This window comes from Sinocyclocheilus rhinocerous, unplaced genomic scaffold, assembly GCF_001515625.1.
Source record: "Sinocyclocheilus rhinocerous isolate Xijiao unplaced genomic scaffold, SAMN03320098_v1.1 scaffold1730, whole genome shotgun sequence".
Taxonomy (NCBI): Eukaryota; Metazoa; Chordata; class Actinopteri; order Cypriniformes; family Cyprinidae; genus Sinocyclocheilus; species Sinocyclocheilus rhinocerous.
The window spans coordinates 1208758-1225628 of NW_015634043.1; the positions used below are offsets into that span (position 1 = coordinate 1208758).

General features: G+C 38.9%; 3 protein-coding genes across 5 annotated transcripts in view; 1 reads left to right on the plus strand and 2 right to left on the minus strand.

The window, feature by feature from the left end:
- The window catches only part of LOC107745340 (adenomatous polyposis coli protein 2-like), a 40310-nt gene extending 28647 nt beyond the window's left edge, over window positions 1–11663 (plus strand). For both annotated transcript variants that reach the window (XM_016559207.1, XM_016559208.1), the window contains exons 8-15: window positions 2378–2461; window positions 3112–3493; window positions 3846–3944; window positions 4068–4207; window positions 4540–4617; window positions 4779–4895; window positions 5025–5239; window positions 5322–11663. In XM_016559207.1, the coding sequence (XP_016414693.1) occupies window positions 2378–2461; window positions 3112–3493; window positions 3846–3944; window positions 4068–4207; window positions 4540–4617; window positions 4779–4895; window positions 5025–5239; window positions 5322–10902 (6696 nt within the window). In that variant the 3' untranslated portion in view covers window positions 10903–11663. The remainder of the gene's footprint in view (window positions 1–2377; window positions 2462–3111; window positions 3494–3845; window positions 3945–4067; window positions 4208–4539; window positions 4618–4778; window positions 4896–5024; window positions 5240–5321) is intronic.
- A 1537-nt stretch (window positions 11664–13200) lies between these two features.
- On the minus strand, window positions 13201–15071 carry LOC107745343 (UPF0449 protein C19orf25 homolog). The gene is made up of 3 exons (XM_016559212.1): window positions 15013–15071; window positions 14729–14844; window positions 13201–13578 (listed from the first exon to the last, which is right to left on the minus strand). Exons 1-3 carry the CDS (start codon window positions 15069–15071, stop codon window positions 13400–13402), a joined length of 354 nt encoding a protein of 117 aa, XP_016414698.1. The 3' UTR covers window positions 13201–13399.
- A 1201-nt stretch (window positions 15072–16272) lies between these two features.
- reep6 (receptor accessory protein 6) overlaps window positions 16273–16871 on the minus strand; it is a 6680-nt gene continuing 6081 nt past the window's right edge. Inside the window, exon 7 of one of the 2 annotated variants that reach the window (XM_016559222.1) lies at window positions 16273–16626. The gene's annotated coding sequence lies outside the window, so the exon portion shown is untranslated. Of the gene's footprint in view, window positions 16635–16871 lie in introns of both variants that reach the window. The other variant, XM_016559221.1, reaches the window with a different exon arrangement.

The following is a 16871-nucleotide window of genomic DNA, read 5'->3' on the forward strand; positions in this document are numbered from 1 at the left end:
TATATATATATATATATATATAAATATATATATATATATAAATGTTTTATTTGATTGAGTTACACCACCTGACACTAACACCACAAATCTTAAAAATATTTTTCTATTTCATTGTTTTAATACTACTACTACTACTAAGAATAATACTAAGAATAATTTGTAGAGTATAATAGTTTAGTAAACACAGGAAACTTTCAGAGTCACACTTGTTATTGACAGAAAAAGTCTAATTCTAATATGTTCTCGGCACTTTGATGATTTCATTCCGGTGAATTATTTAGTAACATCAAAATGCTACAAAGTAAGTTTCCCTGCTGTTATTTATCTCTCAGTAGTGGCGTTTTCACAGCACAATTTATAGATGCTGTAAACTACTGGGGTTTGCATTGCCAGAGGCAACACAAAACCACAGAGAACATTGTTGACTGAACCAGCCTGCTGGAAATCTCACATTATAAATGTAACATTTATGGCTCAGGTAATGGATGGAGGTTGTAAAAAAAAAAAAAAAAAAGGAATTACTGTATATGTTATATAACAGGTCTAAAAGTAAATGTTCCTTTTGCATCACTGGCAGTTGCTAATTTTAATTACAAACATGATAAATTGTAATCATCATGAATTAGTCTTAAGCAATAAATTAGAAGTGTGGTTTCCACTATAGTGTAGCATAACTGCTCTGTTACATAAAAATTGTATATTAAATATTTATTGTAATTTAATAAAACTTGTTATTAAGTGTACCGTATTCAGTGTACCGTATTAAGTGTACCGTATTACCGTAAGATATTTCTGCAGTGGCTACTCCGCTTACGAAAATCAGAAGCGTTATTCTTGTAGGATTTTCTTTGCACAGCTTCACATCCACCCAATCTCACCTGGCGCTGTCTCACAGCACACACTGGCACTCAGTGTTGCTATGCAGAAAACAGGGTATGCCCTCCGCAAGCTGCCTCTTATTGGCTGCTCGGTGACTGGGATGCTTGGCAAGTGTGAAGATGTCATTTTAAAGCATAGTTCTCTGAGACTAAGGTCAAGTCAAGTCAAGTTTATTTGTACAGTGCTTTTCACGATACACATCATTGCAAAGCAACTTTACAGCAAATTACGTTTCTACAATATTTAGTGATAGCTTATCAGTGGTGACTGTCAATTAACGTACATATGGCAGAAATATATGGAAAAATCAATTTAAGACGTAATAAAAAAGACGATGAACACTATTAACAGCAATTATTATCCGCAGCACAGTTATCTGTCTGCTCAACACTGCACCAGACTGACCATGAGCTCTTGAGGCCTACTGTATAATAAAGGCTGAGAATCTGAAATGATAAAGTCAAGATATGATGAAACCTGCAGTACAAGGTTATCATTTAAATTGTATGCAGCAAGTAAAGCTTTAGATTTGTCACTATTTTGGGATCTTCACTGGACCCTTCAACTCATTTTGGAATAATAGTAGTCATCAAAACTATGAAATTAAGTGGAAGTATTCAGTAACCAAAATAGTTCAGCAAATCAAACTTATATGCTAACAGCAATATTAATAATAATGTTTTATGTTTAGTAGGCAATCATTGTCTAGATCACACCTCTGGACTTTCTCTCAACCAACTTCATGAGGTGGATCCTGGGATACTTTTTTAATTGGATAGTGCTTATTGGGCACTTATATTCTGAAGACTCTAGAATATTATTTAAGCCATGTCTGTGTCCTTTCTTGTAATCTGGTTGTCTAGAGATTGTATTTGTAGCTGGTGCCAAACGTTGCCATAGTGATGGGTTTGAGCATGAAAGAACGAATCAGGTCTTTGGCACTGGTGCTGATTCACTCTCCATATGCAAATGTTGTGCACATGCTCAAACAGTTTTTAAACAGAAAAAAAATAGTCTGGCTTCAAAGGGTATTTGGGCAGTAAGTCAGAATTAAAATAGATGAATATCATAGCACTGGGTACAAAATATTAGACCATGCTGCATATGGAAACGATGATGATGATGATGATTTTTTCATGGTTTCAACTGGTGTTAAGGCGATGTTATTAATTTAAGCTCTGTAGCAGAATAGTCACAGGTGTAATGCATCACCGGTACTACGGACACTTCATATTTGACAGCCACAAGAATATATACCCTCTCAATATGTGTGTATCAGTCTTAATACAGCACAGATTTTCAGTACTTCACTGATACTTTGCTGCTTTAATAAATATTAATGTGTTAAGTCAGACATACAGACCAAATTTCCAAGTATCTTCTGTACTAAACAGAAACGTCTCAGGTTACGTATGTAACCCTAGTTCCTCGAGGGAACGAGACGCTGCGTCGGAAACGCTAGGGGAACGAAATAATAAACCATATCCTCTGTCAACAGAGCACCGAGTGCCTCTCAAAAGCATCTGACATGGATACCGGAAGTGCTGGTACCTTGGAGGCCCCTGGAGAAGCAGGGAGCAAAGTAAGAGCATTTTGTTTTGTTTTTTTAGTTTGTCAGTTTTCCTAAATGTAATCTGGTTACATACAATGATATTTCGAGATTTCAAAAATTCACAGAAGAATCGTTAGGAAGCTTACAGATCAGGTTATAATTTTAACTATGTATCATAAGGGGCTATATCAGCCTTTCTGTAAACACAGCAGTCTATCTATTTGTACTTCATACTTTATTTTATCAAATGCATTCAAATAAATGTGAACATTTATGGTTGCCTGTACAGCACTGTGTGTTGGTCTTGTGATGGACTGACCATCTGTCCAGGATATTTCCTTCTTTTGGCCCGAGATGCTGAAATAGGCTCCAGCATCTCTGCAACCCTAAAACAAGCAGTTTGGAGAACAAATGGATGGTTTCCTTTAAAATCAACATCAGATTAAAAACTAGCTGTAAATAATACACAAAATATCATAACTGTCTAGTACATATGTTAAATTAATTTACTACATTTTAACAAGACATTGGATGTTCAGCCAATGCCATTTCATGTCTGACCTTATATGCAGCTTATATGCAGTTTTAGTTTGAATATACTTTCATCAAAAACAATAGTGCACTAATGAACTCTTAAGACAGCATATGTCAGCTATAGTTAAATTGTGTTTGGGTTGCAGGTGGAAATGGTGTTTTGGCTGCTGTCCATGCTGGCCTCTAGAGATCGAGAAGAGATGTCCCGTACCCTTCTGGCAATGTCAAGCTCGCAGGAAAGCTGCATTGCTATGCGCAAGTCTGGTTGCGTCCCACTGCTTGTGCAAATACTACATGAGGGTGGCACTGGGGAGGCAGCTGGGACAGGAGGCTATAGTCGGGAAGCCCATTCGAGAGCCAGTGCTGCCCTGCACAACATTGTGTACTCGCAGCCAGATGAGGGCCAAGCACGTCGCGAGATGAGAGTTCTTCATGTGCTAGACCAGATCCGCTCACACTGTGAGAATGGCTGGGACTGGATTGAGAACCATTTAAGTACCCCCTCACCTGGTGGTGGCAAAAGCACAGGTGAGCCCTTGTTAAGCTATAGTCAATGTGTTGTAGAATGTGAGACTTACCATTCATTTGTTTTGAATAATCATATTCTTTTATTTGTGTATATCAAGTTCCAAACAAAAAGACAAAGCTTATACATATAAGTTATAAGTACTGTTATGAGTACTGTAAGTATCGGATTACTTTCTTATAAGTACTTACTTTAAGTATTGGATTAACTAGAGAGGTTCAATATGGTGATTTAGATTTTTCATTATATATTCATTAAATTATATATTTTTTGATTGAAAAACTATTTTGATACATACTCTTAGCATACTATAAAATAATTCATATAAGTATACATTTACTTTGATATCCACAGAAATCCCTGAGCCAGTGGATCCCCAAATGTGCCAGGCCTTGTGTGCAATAATGAAGTTATCCTTTGAGGAAGAGTACCGCAGGGCGATGAATGAACTAGGTGTGTGAATACATTTTCTCTAAATAGACCAAAGAGCAATAGAGTGTATGCTGCAGTTGTAAATAAGTTGCAAATACAGTGAGGTGAAAACACAATGAAGAAGCTTGTTTGTGCATCTTTTAGGGGGACTGCAAGCCATTGCAGAGCTAATACAGCTGGACCAAGAACTGTATGGCATGCAAAATGAGCCAATCAATATGGCCCTCCGGCGTTACGCCGGAATGGCACTCACAAATCTTACATATGGAGATGTTGTAAATAAGGTAAATTTAGAAATGATTGCATACAAGTGTGGATTCGTGTAAAAATTAAAGACATTGCTATTTGTACAGTCACCTCATCTCATTCCTTTACAATAATGCAATCAGTGTCCAAACTGGCCATAAATATTTTTACTGAAATATGTATCAAATTAACTATTGTCATATAATTAAACAAAACACGTATTTTATCTTTGGTAACAGTTAATTTTGCACTCTAATTATATTAATTGTTAATAATGCATACATACAGTGCCAGGCAAATGTACAACTTACAAATGCAATATTGTGCCTTCTTGTGATGTTGACAAAATGTTCTTTATTAAATTTATCAGGCGACACTTTGCTCAAAGAAAAACTGTCTTCAAGCCATTGTTGTACAGCTTGCATCTGATAGCGAGGAATTACAGCAGGTACATAACCTACTTTTCCATACAACAAACCATCACTCCTTTATTAACTTCTAGGATGAGAAATATTATGCAACAGCTCATTTTAATAGTATTTTTTATTTGCTTCTCTCATTTGCAATTATTTGGCCCTCAACAGCTCTGTGATTTGTCATTGCTATTAGGTAGTGTCAAGTATACTGAGAAACTTGTCATGGCGTGCTGATATCAACAGCAAGAGGGCTTTGAGAGATGTCGGCAGTGTGTCAGCACTTATGACTTGTGCACTGCAGGCTACAAAGGTACAATCAAAAATGTCTATGTCATCCATTTCTTACATGAGGGATTTACCCTTTAAATTGGTGATATTTGTGCTTCAATACCACTCAGAAAGTGATGAGTAATTTTACATGGTCTGGTCTTCCCCACAGGAATCCACTTTAAAGAGTGTACTCAGTGCATTGTGGAATCTGTCAGCACACAGCACTGAGAATAAGGTGGCAATTTGCTCTGTTGATGGTGCTCTCGGCTTTTTGGTTAGCACTTTGACTTATCGATGCCAAACCAACTCACTGGCCATTATTGAGAGTGGTGGAGGTATCCTGCGTAATGTGTCCAGCCTTATTGCTACCCGAGATGATTACAGGTATCATGTTTATTCACATTCACAAATTAAGCAGAGATCACATTTTCCATGACATCACTTAAATTCTGTTTTCCTAAATCAGGCGAATCCTCAGGGATCATAACTGCCTTCAGACTCTGCTGCAGCACTTGCGATCTCACAGTTTGACTATTGTGAGTAATGCATGTGGAACCCTCTGGAACCTGTCTGCACGAAGTCCAAAGGACCAGGAATTGCTGTGGGATCTTGGAGCTGTGAGCATGCTGCGCAATCTCATCCATTCAAAGCACAAAATGATAGCCATGGGAAGTGCTGCAGCTCTGCGAAACCTCCTTACAAATCGTCCACTTAAATATAAAAATACTGCTGTTATATCGCCAGGATCCTGCATGCCATCCCTCTACATGAGGAAGCAGAAAGCATTAGAGGCAGAGTTAGATGCGAAGCATCTCACAGAAACATTTGATTCAATCGAGAAGCAAAGTTTCAAGCATCAAAGTATAAACAAACCTTTGAGGCACATTGAGAGCCTAGCAAAAGACTATGCCTCAGATTCTGGTTGTTTTGATGATGATGAGGCACCTAATGTATCAACCAGCCTGGATACTGGAACCTTCTCCATGCTCTCCATGTTCTTGAACAATTCTAACTTCCTTAATACCCAGCCCCGTAAGCGAGATGGGGAGCCTGAACAAGACGTCGAAACCTTTCAAACTGAAAATAAAAGGTCACAACCCCCTGATGATGAAGTGACTGTGGCAGCTGAGAAATTAGCCAAGAAGATCACCAACACTGTGGCTAAAATTGACAAACTGGTGGAAGACATTACCATGCATACATCCTCAGAGGACAGCTTCAGCCTCAGCTCAGAAGATCATTTTGTGGATTGGAATTATGGGCCAGATGAGCTTCACGAGGCACGAGCCATTTCCTGTTCCCCTTGTCATCTTTCTGACACCAGCTCTTTTTCACCTAAAGAGCATCTCAGCAGAGCACATGCCTTCCTGCATCTTAAAACAGCCAACTCGAGTTTATCCAATGACAGCCTTAACAGTGGCAGCACCAGCGATGGCTATTGTGGCAGTCAGGACCAGACTCATACCTCAGCAAAACCAACAGAACAACGACGTCCTAATAAACTTGACCTTAAGGTAACTCACGAAGAACCAGTGAACAGTGGTGTACATATTTCAAGAGTCATGTGTCAAAATGAGATCCCTGAAAGAGATTTTGAGACAAACAAAGATGCTATTTTGCCTGATCTAGGTTCCACCGATACAGAGAAAAGCCAAGAACCTTTTATATCCACACCTACAACAGTTTCAACCAAGGTGTCTTCAGATGCTAGTATACCAACTGTCAAGTTGTCTCCCTCCTATCAGCATGTTCCACTGATCCAGAGTGTTGTCAAGTTTGGCATTGCAAAAACTGCAGTTAATGTTCAGGCAACTCAAGCAATGCGCAGGCAAACTTGGGTTCCAACAGTGATGACTGGAGGTAGTATTAGCAAGTTTTCCCCAATATGCTCTGCAAGAAGCCCCACAATAGGACAGCTGGAGACCCCTCAGAAGTATTCTATAGAGAACACTCCAATATGCTTCTCTCGCTGCAGTTCTCTGTCTTCTCTGTCTTCTGGCGATGGAGCTCTTGATGGACAGAGTCAGACTGAAAATGAGCTGGAGAGTGACTCCTCATTAGAAATCATTGAGGTGGAAGATGTGAATGTTGAGAGAAAAGATGAAGAGGATGAGACACTTGATGACTTGAGTGACAGTCAGTTATTATTAACTGATCAGAAAATCAGCAGCTCTGATCCAACTGAGATCCCCAGTACAATCAAAAATGAGAAGAGGTTCCTTAGAGGAGTGTCTCCAGTGATTCTTGAGGACAGGACACCATCCAGCTCTTCAGAAAACTACATTCTCGAAACACCTCTTGTAATGAGCCGCTGTAGTTCAGTAAGCTCACTTGGCAGCTTTGAATCTCCTTCAATTGCCAGCTCTATTCAAAGTGATCCATGTAGTGAAATGATAAGTGGTACTGTTAGCCCCAGTGACTTACCAGACAGCCCAGGACAAACAATGCCTCCGAGTCGCAGCAAAACTCCATGCTGTGCAGAATCAAGTGGACCAGAAACACAGAATCTAAGTGGTGTAGGAAGCCAGTGGGAAAACAGTTTGCGCAAATTTATGGAAATCGCAGACTTTAAAGAAAGGTTTAACCTACCTCCAGATTTGGACACAATGATCTATTTCACTGTGGAAAAACCAATTGAGAATTTCTCATGTGCCTCTAGTCTGAGTGCCCTCCCTCTGCATGAACACTATGTCCAGAAAGATGTGGAGCTCAAACTTACTCCTTTGCTAAACCAGCAAGACAATGATCCAGAGGATTCTGAAAAGGAAGAGGACATGGATGACCAAGAACAGTATAGTGAAGGAAACTCAGATGATGACATAGAAATTCTGAAAGAGTGCATTAATTCTGCCATGCCTTCCAGGTTTAAGAAGGTAAGGCCAACTGTGATGTCCAACCTCTCAAACCAAGTTCTCAACATGCAGAGTCGAAAATCTGTGCAATTACCAGTGTATATGGTGCTGCAGAACAAAAACAATCAAATGTGTACTGGACAAAAGCTTGGAATGTCTTCAAAAGAAATCTATCATGACGATTCCTCTTACACTGACTCTGCTGAAGGTACGCCCATCAATTTCTCAAGTACGACTTCCTTGAGCGATGAAACTCTCCAGTGTCCACTCAGAACTAAAGGAATAAAAGACTGGCGAAGAAACAAAGAGACACAAGAGCTGATTGACATTGAGGCAAAGAGAATTGAAGACCTACGCATGTTCTCTCGCTTCCACAAACCAACTAAAATGACATGTCAGTCGCACATAGTCACAAACCAATTGAACAAGAAAATCAGACATATGGTACCCACTCAGAGATTACTTATACAGAGTAAAGAGATGGCAGCAAAAATGACCCAGCAAAGGATTGAAAGCCAGTCGCCAGTTCGACAAATTCAAAAGCAAGGACAGAATCTGTCAAAAAGCATGCCACAGTTAGATATTCTTATAAGAAAACAAAACACAGAGGTGTACCAAAATCAGAAAACCTGCTCTCTGAGTCATGCACAGGAAAACACTTTAGCCTTTCAGTCTAGGCATCACCCAACAACTACGGAAGTGGCCATATGCCATAAAATGGACAGACAGGATGGTCTGATGAATAGGACGGGACAGAAACAACATTATGAATCAAGCAAGACTAATGTAATACGCAATGCTAATATACAAGATCAAGTCAACTGTTACCAGTCCCGCCAAAAGGGTTTTCACAGAATCAAGCAAAACCTCATTTTAGAAGAAGCACCTCCATGTTACTCTTTGAGTTCCTCCCTTAGCTATTTGAGTGACGCAGAATTTGAGGAACATCATGGAAAACCTCAGCATACGTGGATAAGGAATAAACAAAATATTACATCCAAACCCCAGTGCCCTCCAAAATCACAGCAAGAACGTAACCAGTTTGAAGAGAACAGCTCGCCAAGCTCAGTCAGCATGGATTCAGAAGATGATCTTTTGATAAAATGCATAACATCTGCAATGCCTCAACACAAGAAAAAGCAGGCTGCCAGAAAAAAGAAAGCTGAGAAAAAGCACAAACAGAAAGCTACTCTTCAGAAAGCAACAGAGTGGAGCCCTGAAAATGACCTAGATTCTGATGAAATGGCATCAGACAAAGACTCTGATCTGAACAGTGTTGAATGGAGAGCAATACAAGAAGGAGCTAATACAATCATTACCAAGTTACAAGCTTCAAAATCCCAGGAACCCTCATCAGAGTCTGAATCAGTTCTGTCATTTATGTCTGGATCAAGCTTTACTCCTAAAGAGAAGAAGGTATACAAAGATGACAAAAAGGCTAATAAACCACTTGATTTTGCCCCTCGTAAACCTGTTCCAAACTTGCCTGTGGTCTTCAGGGGTAGAACAGTGATATACACGCCCAAGAAGGAGATAACCCTCTCTCAAAGACCACCACCTAAAAAAGTGACACAGAAAGCAGATGCCCCTAAAAATCCAGACCTAGCTCAACACAGGTCAAGAAGCCTTCACAGACTGGGCCACCCCATGGACTCCACGCTGTTGTCATTGCCCAAAAGAAGCTCAACACCACCTGCCAGGATACCAAAGAGCTCATCTTCAGGTTCATCTCAAAGTTCAACACCTTCCAGGCATCCTCAGAGGAAAGTAACCTCCCCAACCCAAACTATTAAACAAGGTCCAGAGAACGTGGCATCAGCACCATGCAGTCCACCGGACAAAAGAGGAAGCACTTCAAACACCAATCAGAATTCAAAATCTCCTATAGACAGGAAAACACAGAAATCCCCTGTCAGAATACCATTCATGCAGAATCCATCAAGGCAAACAAGAAACATTTCACCTTTAGTAACCAACCAGCCCACTAGCATCAGCAGACAAAATACACAGATGTCAGGGAAAAGAATCCTACCAGCAAATCGATTGGATTTGGTTCGCATGACATCTACTCATTCAAGTAGTGGTGAATCAGATCGTAATGGCTTTCTCAGACAACTGACATTCATCAAAGAGTCGTCAAAAGTCTCAAGACGTGATGCTTCTTCACGTTCTGTCCCAACATCACAGCATGCCTCACCCCGAAGAGCAGTTCCAGGGGCCCCAGCAGTTTTCTTATGTTCTTCTCGTTGTCAAGAGCTGAAGGAAGCAGTTCAAGGTCCAAGAAGAATGCCTGTGACTCAAGGACAAAGACAAGTGCAGGAACAGGGGGTTATCAGGCAGGGCATGGCTCCATCAAGAGCCACCTCCATTGATAGGGACGTCACTGTGAAATGCCCAGCTAGACGTACAAGCTCGGAAAGTCCTTGCAGGGCCTCACAGAGAAATGCGCCCGGCCCAAAGCCAAGAGAAAAGAGGGAGGATACCTTCAAAAGATACTCCTCCTCACCAAGCATAAATGTCTTGAGTCGTGTCACCAGCCGCTCATCTCTTCGATCTTCATCCTCTGACTCAAGTGGACGAGCTAAAAGTGAAAGGAACACAAATCAGAGGCAAAAGAGAGCTGGATCACGTAACTCTGACAAAGTGACCTGGCGAAGGATTCGCGATGAGGATGTTCCCCAGATATTAAAGAGCACCCTTCCACCCACTGCACTGCCTTTGTTGCCTTCACCTGAGGGCGCCAAACAGATGCCACCACCGCTACCAGGAAAACTGCCTACTATTACTCTAGCATCACGGAAAACAAGTGATGCAACTGTTCAAACTGAGGACTACTCAGCCAACAAAACAAATTCAAGCACCTCTCCCACGATTGAAAAAGTTCTTGGCATTACAGACGAGGCCACAAAGATGGCCCTCTCCAGGAAAATAAGCATGGCCTTTGGTAATACCCTCCAAGATGGGGATTCGGATGGATCTCTAAAAACCTACAGCACAGCATCAACCTCCACCTTTCAGTCAGTGGAAAGTAGCCACAATGGTGGTGTTGGCCATTTCCGACAGAGCTCACCCAGTAAAGCTGTCAGGGTTACACCTTTCAACTACATCCCCAGCCCCATGGTCTGCTGCTCTCCACAGACACATGGTCAAGCACAGACAATGCCAGAGAAGACAAGGGAAAAACATGAAGCATAATCAGTCCACTGTTCCAAGGTTGACAAAGTACTATGCTCCTGATGCTGTAAAAAAACTCAGGTGGTAATGGATATGGTTCTCTTTACCTCGGATATTTAATGAGTCTTGTGCTTGCCAGTGCATCAGAAGTTTTACCTATTTGAAAAAAATTACAATCTGGATGTGAACAATTACCCATGTAGTATAGAATCTCACTGGATTCACAACATGAACCTAACCCCACCACAAATGAGGGTATACCCTCATTTTTTTAATACTTTTGTACAGTGATATTAATCATTGCTTGTGCTACTTGGACAATTAATCACACATGACAAAGACTGTCTCAGAAGTGTGTTATCCACAGATAAAAATTACGACCTACATTTAGAACAATATGCAAACTATTCTTCAAACAACAGTGACAAATACTTTAAAAGACCATGTGCCACCTGCAAACCAGAAAAGACTGTTGTACTCTCACATGAGAACCATGTATGCACATGCCTTTATGCCACACAGACAGGTTAAACAGCCTCTTGCCTTCACTTATTATTACTGCAGGAAAATATAGCTACAATAGGTCAAATCTGCACAAAATGTCCATGTAATTGTCATGGATATTTAGTGGTAATGTTGTAAATACTGATATACAACTGTAGTCAAATGCTTCCCAGAAGGCAAAATGTAATCCTGCCATTGCTACAAATAGCATGCTAAATACTCACTTATCCACTGTAAACATGTGATGTTGACTTTGCAGTTTCTTTTTTCATTGAAAATGACAGACTGTAAGTACAACCATGAATCTCTACCCACACATTTGCATTTTTTTAATATAAGATTGTTGTAATTGTTGAGTGCTCAGTAATTGTATGCAATTTAATTAAGTGGCTGTACATACTCTTGCTTACTGAATGCTTTCATAATGTCATTTTGTGTAGAGTCACGTTATGCTTTAAGTATTTAAAAGCAAGCTAATGAGTAGCATCTCTGTGGATTGAGATAAATACTTTTACAGTAAGTTGGGCTGAATTCTAACAGACTGCTGTAGAATGTTTAAAATGGCTTCCATTCAACCAAAGCCTATTGCCAAAACTGCAGCTACACAAGCAAATATTGTAGACATATGATCAGTGTAGGTTTCACTGTGGCCAATTAGCCAGCACAAAAAAGTGTTTGTCTTATTTGGTGAGGTGCAGTATTTACATGGGCTTTGTTTTAACTGTAATATAGCAGCTTCACTCAATTTGTCTCTTTTAGTCAGAAAACATGCATTCTCTCCTAAAAGAAAAGTCATTGATCCCACAAATTCTGAGAATGATACAGAGAACTACAATGTATTTCAGATGTGATGTGATGTGTGGTATGTGCCGATACCAACAGGTGTTCCCACATTAAAGACGTCCTCTGAAGATATTGAAATTGACCAGTAACAGAGCTCAGTGTAATGTTGTAATGACCCTTATCAGTGGTGGTCGGGATAAAGCAATATGATGCAATGCTAAATTCAAATTGACATAAAGGGAAAATTTTATGCATATTTGAGAGGTCTTGTCAAAGTATGAATTGGGTTCAGAATGTTGTTTGGAAGAATGTGGTGTTGGCCAAGGGTTACGGGGTCCTCAAATAAACATTCTCATAAAACCTGTGTCCTTACTTTATCTGAGTGGAAGTAATTTATTCAATGGTAGATGCCTTCTGACTATCTTCAGGGTTGCCAGGTCTGCATAACAACACTAGTCCAACGGCCAATCAAAAACAGCCCAACTAGTCTAATGACCCTATCACAACTAACAAAACTTAAAATATACCACTCCCGTACCTGTAATACATATTTTACAGTCAGTGTTATGTGGAATTAACCATTTCAATATGAAAACCACTATATACTAGTAATCATAAACACAATATGTTTTCATAAAGGAGCACAAGAACTTAAAGTTTCTCAGTGCTCCTCCTTCACAAAACTTCACATCAAGCACAGTTTCATAATTGTTATAAAATATTTTTAATACAAACATTTTAGTCAAATAGAAAATTGGGGGGGGGGCTATTTATCTCCACTTTAACACATGTGAAAATGTCACTGTGATGAATATATATATATATACTGTGTATATATATATATACAGTCTACCCTGAACAATTCCAGTCTCAATAAACTCAAGAAAGCTTGGATTGTGAAAATTAGATGTAAATTACATTAAATAATGAAAAATACATTAAGACCGCACAAGTTATGGAATGAACTGCACTTACACAGTACTAAACACACACAACACACTAACACTGACCAAGTAGATTTCATTTAAAAAAATCAGCCAGAAATATCACAAACATAAATTAAAAATGTAAAAAGTGTCCAAGTGGCACATTTAGAGAGGTGTTATGATGACATTGAACCTAAATGCTAACAGCAGCTTAGCTAGAGGAAAGGCGCTTCCATGGAAATCAAGTGCCATGCTCAGTCATCAGCTACTGAATGAGCTCGAGTTCGAAAGCTACAGGCGAGTTGTCACATCCTCTTCACCTCCATCACGCTGTGCTCCAAAGACTCTCCAGCCGCCTGCAGCTCGTCTCTCCACCGTGCGAGACTGCCACGTTCCTCTTGCAATCGCTCATGCAGCTCTATGTAGCGTCTGCTCTGCAGGTATCTCGCCTCCACTTCGCTGCTGCTGGAACTGGCTTTCAGATCTGAAAAGTCAAGGCCAAATATTACCATTATGCAATGCAAAGGTGCCACACTAGCTAACATCCATGTCCAACACTGCTAGCAGTAGCAAAGAAGTTTGCCAAGATTAAATAATACATGTAATCACTAATTACCCCATTGTTATTAAAAAAATTTTAATTGCCATTTGAAACAAGTAACTAAGACATGGGCTTAAAAAACAGACAACTTCTGGATTCTAATATCATTCTGTCTGTATGGGACTAACATGACCAGGTGAACAAACACAACACACAAAAGAACAGAACTTCAAGTTACCAGCAAATGATGAATTGGATTAGCATTACCAGGTGAACAAACACTAGAAAAAGGACAAAAATGTGTTTGTATAGAGGCAAAACGTTGTCTATACGCTCCTCGTTATATATTAGAGACTGTACATTACTTAAAGTAATGATAACTTGCAGTTCTGCACCACAGTCTAGTTCCTGATCTCAAGAGAAAATGTACCTGTTTTATGAGATGCTTATTTCATATTAATTTTTATGATGTGATTTGTTAGAAAACAAGTAAGCATACAGCACCACGCCTAACCTTGGGGAGTAAGCAGACTGTACAAAAACCTATGAAACCTATGGGGTGGGGGGATAGCCACAAATTCGCCCAAAACATAGAATAATTATGAATTGCTGTGAGATTGTGTTGTTAAGTTACATTCACTGATATCCATTGGAGGATATCAATCATGATGGATATTTTGACCTTTTAATTGGGCTCGTGTTCTTGCTTGACTTTGTTGTGTTCAGACTGACTTGAACGTATGGTGTTTTTATTATTATTACTTTTTTTTTATCATCCTGCATTTGCTAAACTTATATCTGAAAATATTTTTCAATGTAACAAATGCACATTGTTGTTAAGGGAGGCATATTTCCCCCATTTAACCCCCCATGTGAACAAATCGTATATACTGGCTTCTTATGTCAACTGTTCATCTACATTCGCGACATTACTTTTGTATGTTAAGTGTCTTGAAATGAATTACAATAACTTATTTTTCAAATATGTTCATTTCCCTGAATTGCTGCATGAAACAGCGCTGTATTTGTGCTTAAATGAGCGGGTGTTTTAAGTCAAAGTGCTGAGATATCCTCATCTGTCCGGTAACGGTACCTTCAGCAGAATCGTGTGAAACAGTGAACACCAGATCGCCGGGACAGACTCGGTTCACGTCCTCCATGATCTGCTCCACGGTCGGCGGATCCGGTGTTCCGGTGAATTCAGTTTCCCTGTTTCCCCCTCACAGCGCATGCGCAGCTTGCAGGTTTTGCTGTCTTTTCGCAAGAAAAAAACCCCGTCCAATTGCTACTAAAAACTACCGCGGGAAAACCGCTGACTTGGCAACACTGCAAAGTTGCGCAGGCGCTGTGAGGGGGAAACAGGGAAACTGAATTCACCGGAACACCGGTCTGGATGGCAGAACCATCCGCTTCTTGCTTTTGGAGCCAAAATTCATCCTGATTAGAGACGCACCAAGTCCAATTTTAAACAACAAGGATGTGACGTTTATAAAGCATTACTGTTCATGTTGATGGGCATACTGTACACTCTTGAAACTATCTCAACAAGTAAAGAGACTGAACATATTTCACATGTAAACTGTTGTTTACTATGAGCTACAGAGCAACGAAGATCTTTGTGATGACTGTCGCCATCTTTCGACTCGGAGTAAAACAGCAAACATTTGTAAACCGAACAGAAAAAGACTGTTAAAAAAACACAAGCTAAGATCAATTTACGGCAACACAGACGTACAAATTAAACCATAATGATCTCACAATAAAAAATAAATAAAACGAGTTTATATATGATCTACAACCATACAGGTTTATTCCATCTAAGCTCCTAAAAGAGGTGCTTCCAGAAGTCATAGATCCTCTTTTTAATCTTTTTAATAGATCCTCATAGATCCTCGACTATTATTAATTCATCATTGTCATTAGGATATGTCCACAAAACCTTCAAACTGGCTGTTATTAAGCCTCTCATCAAAAAACCACAACTTGACCCCAAAGAACTAGTTAATTACAGACCGATCTCGAATCACCCTTTTCTGTCCAAGATACTAGAAAATTAGTGTTTACTATTGTCATTTTGCATTATTGACACACTATTTTCCTAATTAATGCTGTTCAGTTGCTTTGACACAATCTGTATTGTTAAAAGCGCTATATAAATAAAGGTGACTCGACTTGACTTGACATACAGGTTTGTATGATTGAATGCAGTACAATTTTTTTATTTTTTTTTGCATAACGCACACTTCAGTTTGATAAGCTTTTATGAATCAGATATTTTATAAATTTCATTTTTATTTCCATTATTAATTCTAAATTAATAAATAAACTTTTTTCTTTATATTATTAATTCAAAATTTTCACAATATCTCATGTAATTATTTATAGAATAAATATTTTGTGTATCTTAGTAAATGAAAATGATGAGCATGGTGACAATGAAAACGGTTTCTGTTGAACATTTTCATCTGAAAAACTCAACAGTTGGAGTTCCATTCAGTTTTAGGACTTAAGCTGATGATGTCAGTGGTACATAAGAAAAAAAATATTCTACAAGAAAGTATCTTTTCAAATGTCGAATACAAAAATTTATTGAAGATTTACATTTTTATCATAATAATAAGATTACAAAATCCCTGACAGATGCCATGAATACAACAAATTACTACCCATAAATAAATAAGTAAATAACAAATACACTGTTGAATGTCTGTTGAATTTCCTACAGTACATTTCTGTTTTGCTATGTTTAAATGCTGAAGACATTTAACAATCTGAACAAATTTATATGAACAGTGAAAATAAATACACCAGGTTATTAAACTATAAAGTCCAAAACTCCACTCCTGACATCGGCTGTGTGAAAATCAGGCATTGATTCACTCATTGAGGTCTTTACAATGAGACCATATGATACAGCTGTCAGAAATTATGTCTTCAACATGATGCTACATCTCTTGCATGTTTGTGTCATCCTCAGATCACTTTAGCCACCTGTATTTCTGCATGTAGAAAGAAAGAAATAAAAACTTTAAAAAGATATATATATATACAGTGTTGGGGAAAGTTACTTTTAAAAGTAATGCATTACAATATTGCGTTACTCCATTAAAAAAAGTAACTAATTACATTACTTAGTTACTTTTTATGGAAAGTAAGTAATTATGTTACTTTTGCGTTACTTTTTAAATCTGGACAGGGGGTTGCTTGTTTGTTTTTAAAATAAAAAAAGTTATATT